The 13,143-nt window shown below is 39.5% G+C and overlaps 1 protein-coding gene across 4 annotated transcripts in view; it reads left to right on the plus strand.

The window, feature by feature from the left end:
• The window catches only part of ROS1 (ROS proto-oncogene 1, receptor tyrosine kinase), a 145,714-nt gene that overhangs the window by 53,489 nt on the left and 79,082 nt on the right, over positions 1-13,143 (plus strand). For all 4 annotated transcript variants that reach the window (XM_032339707.1, XM_032339708.1, XM_032339706.1 and 1 more), the window contains 10 exons: positions 173-374; positions 1,028-1,104; positions 2,560-2,682; positions 2,848-3,032; positions 3,977-4,074; positions 6,845-7,341; positions 8,656-8,868; positions 9,611-9,721; positions 10,741-10,919; positions 12,901-13,092. In XM_032339707.1, the coding sequence (XP_032195598.1) occupies positions 173-374; positions 1,028-1,104; positions 2,560-2,682; positions 2,848-3,032; positions 3,977-4,074; positions 6,845-7,341; positions 8,656-8,868; positions 9,611-9,721; positions 10,741-10,919; positions 12,901-13,092 (1,877 nt within the window). The remainder of the gene's footprint in view (positions 1-172; positions 375-1,027; positions 1,105-2,559; positions 2,683-2,847; positions 3,033-3,976; positions 4,075-6,844; positions 7,342-8,655; positions 8,869-9,610; positions 9,722-10,740; positions 10,920-12,900; positions 13,093-13,143) is intronic.

Consider the following 13,143-nt stretch of genomic DNA (forward strand, 5'->3'; position numbering starts at 1 on the left):
GGGAACAGGAGTTGCAGCTCCTAGCTGTAGTACCACCTTCTATCCCTTATTTTGAATATTAATAAAAATATTCAATTTACACTTCAAAAAGATAAGACTCTTTTCCCCATGCTATTTACATTTTTTTGGTTGTACAGTTTCCTGCTCACTGTGTCACCATTACCTCTTCTAGTTCCTGAGACTGCGCCTTCCATTAGAAATATTGAGAGCTCGAGTCCAGACACCGTGGAAGTCAGTTGGGCTCCACCCCAATTCCCAGGAGGACCTATTTTGGGTTACAACTTAAGGCTGATCAGCAAAAATCAACAATTAGATTCAGGGACACAGAGAACCAGTTTTCAGTTTTACTCCACTCTACCAAATACCACTTACAGGTAAGAACGAAGTAGGGCAAGGAAGACGGAGCCAACATGGCTGTGGGCATGATCATTATTTAAGAAATAATGGCCCCAAAGTCATTTAAATGTATTTGGAAAACTCCCATTGACTTTGTGCGGTTGGGTTGATGTTACTGTAATTTTCCTCAAGTTTGTATGTTTGTTGGACTACAGTGTCCTAAGCAAAAACATTCTGAAGTATTTCTTTTGTATTCAGGGGGTCCTTACAAATAGGCACCCATAAAGATATTACAAACACCATAAATACCATTTCTTCATTTAACCCAACAGGAAAAAAAGAAGGAGGTGAAATTCCGTTAGTGGTGTTTTTTCATTAACCATTAGGGGAATTATTTTATTATTGTTAGCTTTTCCAGCATTTACTGAGGCCTCTTTAAATTAGGGTAGGAATGGGGGTCATGCAGATAGCAGAGTTCAGTTTTTGACCCCTGTGACCCTGAGCTGTTCTCTGGGGAATGCAAACAAGGTCGTGATTGATGGTCATCTCAGGGCTGAGCCCTGACTGGGTAACTAGATACATGCATTGCCACATTGTTCTTTAAATAGAAATATTATTGCTCCTTCTCTTTTTATCTCATGTTCACACCATGCCATGTGAAACACATCTCTCTAAATTGTTTTTGGAATAGGTTTTCCATTGCTGCTGTAAATGAAGTTGGTGAGGGGCCAGAAGCAGAATCTAGTATTTCCACTTTATCCTCAGCAGGTACAACCTGGGAGTGCCCCTTCTGTTACTCGGGAACTGGGGGTGTGGCAAGGGTGGGTTCCGATCTCAGAGTCCTGGCTCATCTGGTTGGTCCCAAGAACCCTACCTCTTCTCCCCAAATCAACACTGTCTTTTGGGACTTGGTAAGCTCCAATTTTAAATGAATCCCATTGAGTAGTTGACCAAATAGAAGTTACTGGACCCAAAGATTTTAAATGAGCATGTAGGAATTTTAGAATTTGAATGAAAAATTTAGGGATAAGAAAATGGCCTCATACAAATCCTTAGTTTCAGATGAAACACTCGTGATTATGACTTACCTTGAGTGCTTAGGGATACATGTCATCTTTCTGCCCTCTCCCCCATTTTGTACTATGTATCATCAATTAATACATATCATGTACCTTTTTCTTCCATTTTCCGTTAGGTTTTTAAATGTATCTGGTCTTAATAATTTAAATTTTATTGTTTCAAATATTCAATCTACCAAGTTAGCTTTTGTTATAATTTTGTAAGTACTATTTTTTTTTTCACTTTGGCATATGAATGAGTGCCTGAGAGATTGAATACTTATTGTATGATGCCTGTGTGGGAAAAATAATAAATGAAAATGCTTTCTAAGAAGCACTGGGAATATTCTGGCGACACGAGTAGGAGCCTTGAACAACACAGAAAGATTCAGAATTCTAGGAATCTGTTTTCTATTTTCACCAGAATTCCTTTGCTGAATGGACGGCCCCTTGCCCCAATCTGTACACGTCTTTGGTATTGAGTGTCTGCTATCGCCAGCCTTTGTTTTTTTGGCTGTTGCAGGACTCTAGGAAAGGAGAGGCATTTTTGTTATGCAAGAAGCATCGAGGGACGAGTTAAATATAGAGCAGGTTTAAGGCTGTTGTTCCTGCAATTATTGCATAACTTTAATTAATTGCCCTTCATGGACGCACCCTGCACCAGTCTCCAGCTGAGTGGGACGTCAAGCAGAGTTCTGCAGTCCTCAGATTTCATTGCTCTAAGGACTTTTCTCTGGCCTCAAAGGGAGAGATAATTGAAGACCAAACAGAGACAACCGATGTCTGTCTGGTGTTATGCAACAGCCCAGTCTGGTGGGGGCTGGACCACCTCCCTGGAGCAGTCACATTCTCAGGGCTGTGGATAATGAGCTGAGCTCTGGCTGGCCCAATGCTGTTGAGAATGGTGATCCCTTACGTGGTGTGATTTTGTCAGCGTTTAGAGGCACATACATATAAAGCCTACTTGATTGACCCTATACTGCCCGCCCCCCGTCATGGAATGATGTGATTTATGCTGCAGTTGAAATGCCCCTGGTGCCTTCAGAGAAAAATCTGACCAGCCTCTTTTGAGCATTAGTTGCCTTGCTTTGAAGGGTGGTAATGATTTTTTTGTGTGTCGATGTGCATGTGGTTGGTCTGCCTATAAATCATGTTATTGTTTTAGTTCAAGAAGAGGAACAGTGGCTCTTTTTATCCAGAAAAGCTTCTGTAAGAAAGAGATCTTTAAAACATTTAGTAGATGAAGCCCATTGCCTTCAGTCAGAGGCCATACACCATAATATTACAGGTCAGTATGATTGAAATAAATGTTTCCTTCGTGAGAAAAAAAAAGACCCAGACTGACTTCTCTTTTGGTCTCCTTATTGAAAATTAAAGAAATAAATTTTCTGTCACATAAAGTTCTTTTTGATTGTGATATTGTAACACACATGTGTTTGTATGGCTCTTCTAGGAATATCCGTTAATGGTCACCAGCAAGTCATCTATTTCTCAGAAGGGACTCTCATATGGATGAAAGGGGTTGCCAACATGTCTGATGTGTCTGACCTGAGAATATTTTACAGAGGTTCAGGATTAATTTCTTCCATCTCCGTAGATTGGCTTTATCAGAAAATGTATTTCATCATGGATGAACTGGTTAGTCTGATTTAATGTGAATAATTAGATATTGACACTCACATGCATATCTTGATGTATCTACAGGGAAACATAGTTCTTTCACTCAGTAAATACTCATATTTACTGGGTTTTAGACATTAGGTTGGCACTGAGTCCTAGATCTAGTCTATAGGAAGGTCTGGACATTGCCTAAGATGAGTCCTGACCTACTGTTAAATCATCTTTATTTGTAATTTTTCAAAGCCATGAGTTTATTGCATTAATGATAATTCATTTTTCATAAGAGAGTGGTGGTACCTGTGCTATCACTGGGTAAGACCACCGATCATGAGGAAAATCAGCTGTAGGCATTTTAAATTATATAATAAACAAGGGTAACTTCAGTAGTCTCAGAAAGTACCGTATTACTGAAATCTTTGAGAAGATAGTCCTGATGTGTTTCAACATTCCTTCTTTCAAAGGGACAGGCTTATTACAATCACCATGACTGGAAGTCTATAAACTTGGATACAGCATAAATCTTAAAAATAGTTGAGGAGTATCTGGCCAGCTCAGTCGGTAGAGCTTATTACTCTTGATCTCAGGGTTTTAAGTTTGGGCCCCATGTTGGGTGTAGAAATTATTAAAAAAAAAAAAAAAAAAGAAAAGAAAAAGAAAAAAAATCTTTAAAAAATTCAATTGGTTCCACAAACCAGGAAAATAGGTATTTGTATTTCATTGATATAAACAGGATGCACATCTATTAGGATATAAGATATAAAACAGACTTTTATGAGGTTTTTTTTTTATACTTTGAAAAGTGATCAGTGACTAGTACAATTCTAAGCACAGAACAGGTGCTCAGTAAATACATGTGCTTAGGGAGGGGATGGGGGTTGGGGGGCGCATTAAAAAAGAAATACTTCTTGGCCAAACTGAATACAGACAGACACTGATCTACAGATACATGCTTGATTCTCTAGGTGTATGTCTGTGATTTAGGAAACTGCTCGAACGTTGAGGAAATTACTCCTCCCTCAATTACTGCACCTCAGAAAATTGTGGCTGATTCGTACAATGGGTAAGTGTTAGCCTTATGAGTTCTCTTCCTTGGCAAGAATCGTTGGGAAACTTGCTTGATAATGAAACATCATAGAACCAGAGAAGGCAATCTATGTATCTTATTTCAAAGATAATTAAATCTAGGCAAAGTTTGGATTTGAGAGAGAGAGAGAGAGAGAGCAGAAGCTGGGGAGAGAGGCAGAGGGAGACGGAGAAGCAGACTCCTCCTGAGCAGGGAGCCGGACACTGGGCTTGATCCCAAGATCCTGGGATCATGACCTGAGCCAAAGGCAGCTGTTTAAGTGGCCGAGTCACCCAGGTACCCCAGTGAGTTGATCTTTTTAAAAAAAAAAAAAAGGTTGCTCATTATTGATCTGAAATCAAATTCTCTATTCACATTTACTCATAATTTACTGGGTACTTATTTTGTCTTACTTTGTCTTGTTACTTAAGTTTTAATGAATCACTGATTCGAGAATATGTTTTACAAACACCGTGTTGTAGGGTTGTAGTCCTTTGGACTCCCTGAATCTTGTTTTTCTCATTTGTAATAGTGTAAGATCCTATGAGATGGAATTTGCTGCTGGCATTAACCCCAAATGATTTGTTGTATAAATAAACTTCACCCACTAAATAAATAATAATAAATAAAATATTATCTATAATAAATGTAATAAAGATAATCAACTTCACCCACTAAATCAGTCACTCAAAATGCATCTCAGTGAGGTCTTTGGTGGCTCTTTTTTCCATTAGATAAAATTGATTTGTGCTTAGATTTTGAACTGTGACTAGAAATGATGATGATAATATTAATTGGTAATTCTAAGTGTATTATTTCCAAAAATTCATTTAATTCTTATTCAACCCTATGAGCTAGGCACTTTTATTATTTCAGTTTTATGGCTAGGAAGGCACAGGTTAGTAATTGCCCAAGACCACACAGCTCTTTTGCAATGAAGCCAGTATTTGACCTCTAGGACATCTTCTGATCATCTCCTTATACACTAATAGAGTTTCTGTAAGATTCAGCATATAACTTTTAGCAACACTTTGTATGTAGTATCCCTAAGGAATTCCAGATGTGTGAAATCACTTATTCTCCTGGCATTAGAAGTGGTTTCCTCTATGCTGTTATTTGCACCATTGAATTATTCACTCATTGAGTTTGTCCTTACTCTAAACCTCTTTCCTTCTTCCCCACCCTGCTTCTTCTCCTTCTCACCCCTTCCCTTTCCCCTACTCACCCACCCCAGCTCTGTGTACCTTCCCTCTCCAAAGTGGCCATGAGGGTTGAAAACCTGCCTTCTCTCTGCTTTGGTGCAAGGATTGTAATCTTCACCCCAAATCTTCTTCCTCTTGTCTACTCTGAAGTCCATCTATGTTCCCTTAATAGCTTTGAAGTTGGGAAACTAAAGCAAACAATTAAGGGCCAAGTTCTTTCTGCTTTTTGCCTGCTACAACCCTCTCTTAAGGAAAAGAACATAGCTTCACATCTCAACATAAAATTTATATTTCAGTATGTTATTTTAGCACAGGGGTGGAGCATATTGCTAAATATTTGGAGTAGTCATGGAGGAGAACAGGGATGGGACTGAATAGGACAAGGAAAATAATTCGACAGTCGTGATGAGAGGTTGTAACCCTGTCAGTTCTGGGGTTGTGAGAAGAGAGATTTACTAAGAAGAAGTATACTTTTTTTTTTTTTTTTTTTGAGAAAGAGAGAGAGAGAGAGAGGGAGGGATGGGGTGAGGCAAAGGGACAGGGAGAGAGAGACTCTTAAGCAGTCTCCATGCCCCATGTGGAGCCCAATGCGGGGCTTGATCTCATGATCCTGAGATCTTGACCTGAGCCAGAATTAAGAGTCAGACGCTTAACTGACTGAGCCACCCAGGTGCCCCAGCAGAAGTGTACTTTTGTTAATATCTGTTTCCATGATTACAAATTCTAAATTAGCTTCAACCAAATTAATAGTTTTATGTTTTCTTAAAATTTTATTTACAGATTTGGTTTATCAATGAAATATTTTGGTGATATTTTCTGTTTCATTATTAATAATGCAACTGCACCATTATCATGAGATTGGCTCCAAATTAGGTAGTTTTTTTTAATTCTTCCACTGGCTGCTTCAAGCACCTGGGTGGTCCATCCTAGCTGTTTTGCTGTCTTGTGGGGTATTTCTTCATGATTTGTAAAATGATAGCTCTATTGCCCTACACTTAATTGTAAATATTAAATGAGGAACGTAGCCCACTATAAAATGCAAGGTAATTTTGCTAGATATTTATAGCAAAATAATAACTGGTTTTGAAAAACGGGTTAAACGTTTTTGCTTTCTCTTATTTTATCCTTTACAATGCTTGGGGAAAATGTAGAGAAAGAATTAGATTTAAGAATATGTGCATTTTGGAGAGAAGTGTTTTACAATAAAAGATATGTTTAGCCATGTCATTTTTATATACTATGCTTTCCTTTGAAAGCAGGCTTCATTAGAAAATCTTGAAGACCCTTTCTCTTCTTACATTCTGATTCCTGGTAAGTCACTTATCTAATTGAAAGACAAAGCATTGTAAGCAAGGCTGAAATTTTCCAGTGTTCCAGCTTCTAACTTAATTGAATAGAGCATCTCTTTAGTAAGTACCTTTACCCTTGTGCACCTTGGGACACCCTAGGCTTAGCGACTGGTGAGATAAACGGTTCTGATTGCATCACAGGACAAAGCAGGGGGCTGAGGTTACTCATCTGCGCTTGCATTGGATCACATCAGGCTTCTTTTGATCCCATGTCAGGTATGTCTTTTATCTCCTGAAAGACGGCATTTATAGGGCAGCCCTCCCCATGCCATCTGGTCGGGACTCAGAAGTCCTACGTATTGTGGAGAGTTGCACGTTGAAGGACTTTGCAGTGAAGCCCCAGGCCAAACGAATCATTTACTTCAATGACACCACTCGTGTCTTCATGTCGACGTTTCTGGACGGCTCCGCTTCCCACCTTGTCCTAGCTCATGTCTCCTTTGTTGATGTGAAGAGCTTTGCATGTGAAAACTACGACTTCCTTGTCACAGATGGCAAGGCTGTTTTCCAGCAGGACTCTCTCTCTTTTAATGAGTTCATCGTGGGATGTGACCTGAGCCACCTAGAAGAGTTTGGATTTGGTAACCTGGTCATCTCTGGCTCCTATGCTCAGCCACACCCCCTGCCGGGCCGTCCGCAACAGCTCTCCGTGCTCTTTGGCTCCCACCAGGCCCTGGTTCAGTGGAAGCCTCCTGCCCTTGCCATAGGAACCAGTGAGTACCCCTCCCCAGCATTGCTGGAAGGAGGAAAAGTTTGAATTGCTTGACATTGTGACTCACTTTTGAGAACCTGTATGTGACTGATTATTCAGTCGTCAACCAGAAGTGCTATTTAGCTCCAGAAAAAGTGCTTATACATTTGCTCTGCGTTTATTGGTTTTACATGAGGAGGATGTCTATGTTTCTGGTGTATATCCCAACACAGTAGTTGCAACATTTATTGAATGTCTTCCAGGAGGCAGGCACTAACATTCTGGTCTGAGTGACTATGTTAGCCAGAGGTATGGAGCAGATGGGTCCAGACCTTGCATGAATTGGAACAACTTCCTAAAACTCTGTGATCTTGAACTTCTATCTCCAGACAGGTGGTGTGTGTGGAAGGTAGGCAGGTGGGCTTTGGAGCTGGCCTGCATGGATTTAACGGCCGATCTTGTCCTTTTTTAGTAGAATAATCCATGGGCACATTACCTAAATGTTCCATGCGTTGGTTTTCACTCCTAGAAAATGGGAGCGTTAATTCTTTCATTGGGATTGTCACACAGATTAAATTAAGGTGCGTCAGTAGAACACTTAGCGTGGTATCTAGCATAGAGGTTGGCAAACTTTTTCTCTAAAGGAAGGACTAGATAATACATATGCTCAGCTCTATGGACCATATGGTCTCTGTCATAGCTACTCAAGTCTGTTGTTGTGTGTGTAAACAGCCCTAGATAATATGTAAATGAGGAACTGTGGCCGTTCCAGTACAATTTTATAGATAAAAACAGGCAGATTTGGCCTGTGGGCTGTCGTTTGCCAACTTCTGGTCCTAGAGTATTGAGCAAACATGGGCCATTTTTGACTTGAAGACAAAGCTAATTATGCCCATTTGCTATATATTTGCACTACTCTAGAGACAATTTTTGTTGTTGCTGTTTGGTTTAGTACAGTTTGGGCTTCTAGGAGGAAGATGCTGTGCAAACACTGAGAATTATATTAAAGATTCGTCATTAAACATTTGTTTATTAGGAGCATGACTACACCTGGGGGTGTTATTTGACACCCCTCTGATAATTTTATGCAACCACACATCTAGCTTTGACTCTGATTTGTTGGAAATGGTGTCCCCTTCGAGGGAACCCATACTACAGTGTGGCTGGAGCGGAGTGTCCCAGTCATAGCATCAGACCAACCTAGTGGGGTAGCATGTTTTACTGGCCTGTTACCCCTCCACTCGAGATGAAGCTGTAGATGAAGTCACTGGTAACCCTTTGTTTGCTCTTGCCTGTTGCATCCTTGTGAGTATTATTGTTTAACTCTTTTGATTAGGCCCCTCTGCCTGGCAGAACTGGATTTATGAGGTGAAAGTATCAACTCAAGACTTTCCTGAAATCACTCATGTTTTCTCAAACATCAGTGGGACCACGCTTCATGTGCCCAAGCTGCAGAGTGCTACGAAATACGAGGTTTCTGTGAGAGCCAGTTCTCCCAAGGGACCAGGCCCTTGGTCAGAGCCCTCAGTGGGTACAACCCTGGTGCCAGGTGAGGACATGTTCTGGATTTAGGGAGTAATACTGACAACATAGGTTTATTCTCTGTGTCCTTAAGACTCCTCAACTCCAGTGTGGTAAAGACACTGGAAGAAGGATGCATGGATCTCTTGATTTTGTGTTTATTATCTGGATGAGGAAGTCAAATATAGCGTTGTGTGATATTTAATTTATGTTTCTAAATTATTATCTTAACCTTTTCAAGATATTTTTAAGGAAATGATATAATTTTCTTCTTCCTTATGGCTTCCTTCTTTCTTATGGTTTAAGGAGCAATAATACCCCTTGAACTCTGAAAACCACGGGGAGAGAAGTTGAGGGGTGGTGAAATATGCCGAACTCCACCCTCTTGGCTGGAAGAACATGGAAAGAGAATTATACCATTTATACTGCTGTTGTTATCACAATGACTTCTGGGTGCTCTGTGTGGAAACATGGCAACCAGCAGCCAAAGAGAGAGGGGAAATTGTGCCATGACCATGACATTGCTATAGAGGCAACATTGCCACACAGTTCTCTTCACATTCAATTTCAATTATTTATGTAAAAAACAGAAAATATATTTAACATGACAGATAATTCTGTTAAACAGATGTTATCACTCATATCCTTCCACTGTATTTTTCGAAGTCGATAGTCTTTTATTTTATAAAGAAAATCTTAGGGTATGAGATGTGTGCCTTAAAATGTGTGTTTTCTGTGATATTTCTTTTAATTTCCTTTTCACCAAACAGCTTCAGAACCACCATTTATCATGGCTGTGAGAGAAGATGGTCTTTGGAGTAAGCCTCTGAATAGCTTTGGCCCAGGAAAATTCTTATCCTCTGATATAGGAAATGTATCAGGTAAACACCAAATCCTTGCTCATCTTGGAAGTCAGGCTTTTACATATAAGACCTCCTAAGCTCTTCAGTATGTCCAAAGAACTGAGTGTTTTGGTATTAGGTCAATAATGAAAGGAAAAAACATGGACTGAACTACATAGCCAGTGATGCCATTAAGAAAATGTCAGTTCTCCCATATGGATGTTATTTATTATTTCATAAAATGTGAGGCTATTTATTGATTTATGCCCATTTCAGTATGGCTTTGATATAGTTCTCCTGTATTTGAACCTCTCAATGTTATCTCGAGGTAACAGCCTATCTGCTTTCACTAAAACAGCTTGCTTAAGTAATTTACTATGTTTGCTATAAGACTGAAGCAAGGAATGGTTGTGTGAAGTTCTGAGTGAAGTAGAAGAAATAATTTCTTGACAAAGAGGTCTACTAAGTAATAAGTGGGGAATTTTGCCTAGAAGATCTTAGGATGAGGAAAGTCTTCATTGTGAGATGGTGACCAGTGAGCTTGCCTGCAGAGACATCTCTTTAATCATGGGGATTATTTGTTCTATTTGCTGGGCCACTCAAAGTAAAACATTTCTGACCAGTAGAGGACAGTTTGTCATAGCAGGAAAGAATGATGCGTTGGAGTTGTCTTGAATCTGGGCTCCTACTCTTTTCATCTGGGAGGCATCTGGCAGAACAGATGATCTCACTGAGTCTCAGGTTTACCAAGTCGAAAATGGGGATAATTCCTACTTCACATCTTTGTTTTTAGATTTAAGTGAGATATGTTAAGTGCCCAGAACCATGTTTGGCAAAGAGGAGGGGCTCAGTGAATATCAGTTCCTCTCTCTAGTCCTGCGGGTTGAGATTTTGAAAGAACACTATTGAAACATGGCTCACAGATTCCTGAAGTTCTAATGAGATCATGTTAGTGTGTGCCTTAACATTATATGGAGGTGTATGTGTGATTTGTTGACTCACCGCGTTTATGCTGGAATGCACGAGAAATAACTGCTACCAATTCACTTTGTTTTGAGACATGGATTGGTATAACAACAGCCTCTACTACAGCGACATGAAAGGTGATGTTTACGTGTGGCTGCTGAATGGGACGGATATCTCAGAAAATTATCACATATCCAACATTGCAGGAGCAGGGGCTTTAGCTTTTGACTGGCTGGGTCAGTTTCTCTACTGGGCTGGAAAAACGTATGTGGTAAGTTAAAGCTCAGCATTCTGGATGCTCTAGCACAATACTTATCCTCTAGTGACTTAAATGTCATTTTCATGATTTTTTTTTTCGTATTTGTATACCACCTGTGCTATTATTTATTTAATATTCATCTTACTCACTCAGATTTACTCACTTTTTAATTAAAAGGGATTATACGTAAAGGAAGCTTTCAATTGCTATTTGGTACACTAGTTATGCATTTTCAATAATATCTTAAGTATATGAAAATGTTCATCTGTGGGTCAGTGTCCTGGAGGAAGGTGACACACTCCAAAGGCATGATTAAAGGAAACCCAATGAAGGGACTGGTTTCAAAGGTGTGGAGAGAGTTAAGGAAAATGAACAGAGGATGGTGAAGCATGTCCCTGGCTAGTAAGTGTGGGAAGATATAAGGGCCTTCAGGCATGTGGGGCCTGTAGGGGAAGAATCTGGTGAGGGCTGGAGCTACAGAAGCTGCTGACCTGAGAGTCAGCCACTGTCACGAGGTATGGTCTGCCAAAGAGCGACCTGGGGGTAGAAGGACCCCAATCCTTCTTTCCTTCTGCCTTCCCATCTTCTGCTGGTGCTTCCATTGGCTGAATGTCCTTGGAAGCCAGAGAATGAGTCCAGCTGATGCAGGCTACAGCACCAGCTTCTGAGGACACAGAGTAGGGCAGAGTAGGTGGGAAGTGTAGCTGGATGCAAAATGAAGACATCCTGTACATTGATGTAGTAGTCCACTTTGAAGAGACAGATGGTTAATGATGAGAATACTGGTCTGACCGATCAAAAAATAGGGTACTGGAATCATTTTCTTTCTTTCTTTTTTTTTTTAGAGTTTTTTTTTTAATTTTTTATTTTTTATAAACATATATTTTTATCCCCAGGGGTACAGGTCTGTGAATCACCAGGTTTACACATTTCACAGCACTCACCAAAGCACATACCCTCCCCAATGCTGGAATCATTTTCTAATCCATTCATTTATTCATTCAATGAGGATTTATCTATTCTCAATGTGTTGAGAGCCATCAGGATAGGCATGGGAGGGAATATAAAGTGAATAGTAGACATGGACCTGCTTTAAAAAATTCAACCTTATGAGATACAATTCACATACAATCATAACCACCCTTTTATTGTACAAAATACATTGTTTTTTAGTATGTTCAGTGTTGTGAAAACCATCGCTACTTGTCGTTGTTCTTTTGATGAGATCAAATACCTATATACAATAATAGAAGAAGTATACAAAGTGATGTTTAGAGCCAAAGCAATGTGGTATAGTCTGTAAGCGCCAATGTTATGTGGGTGGCATGGAGTTGAGTGGAGTAAATTTGAGAATGCTCCCTGGAATGTATTAATTTAAAAATAGTTTTGAAGGAGAAGAGTGGATGTAAAAACAGCTTTCAAGTATTTGCTCTGACTCTTATAAAATTGCTTAATTCCAGGAAAAAGTACTTCTTTGAAACCAGTTAACTTGTGATAGAAGTCCTTTATAATGTGAGGGTTACAAAAGCTAATATTTTGAAGATAAAAGTATATACTGTCTGACACATAGTAGGTATGCAGTAATGGCCGTAACTACTATCAGGGAAATATACTGATAGACATGAGCAAGGAGAGAGGTCATCATTTATCAGGATGTGTACATCTTCTCAAGACTCCAATCAAATGCATTCTTATCTAACAGTGTTTCTGTTGTCTGGTTGTATGATTAGGAAGAATAAGAATTTAAGGAAGAATTTTAACTCAAAATCAATTTGCTCCCCTTTTTTCTAGGGTCATGAAAAGAGATGAGCTCCACAAGGGTGTTCCTCATGACTAGTATGTTCCCAAGGGTTTGCACATTACCCAGCACATCATGCTAATAAATATTTGTGATTGGATGAATGTAGCAATTTACTAATGAATGCAATAAAATACTCAGAAATAACCATGTCATGTGAAAATTATTAACCAATCATCTAATTATGTTTTATAGATACAAAGGCAGTCTCTGTTGACAGGGAACTCAGACATTGTGACTCATGTGAAGTTGTTGGTGAATGACATGGTAGTGGATTCAGTTGGAGGTTACCTTTATTGGACCACACTATACTCAGTGGAAAGCACCAGGCTAAATGGAGAAAGTTCCCTTGTACTACAGGCACAGTCTTGGATTTCTGGGAGAAAGGTGATGAATTAAAAATAGGATCTGATCACTTACTAATATTCAGTAGTGCTA

This window comes from Mustela erminea, chromosome 4 (assembly GCF_009829155.1).
Source record: "Mustela erminea isolate mMusErm1 chromosome 4, mMusErm1.Pri, whole genome shotgun sequence".
Lineage (NCBI taxonomy): Eukaryota > Metazoa > Chordata > Mammalia > Carnivora > Mustelidae > Mustela > Mustela erminea.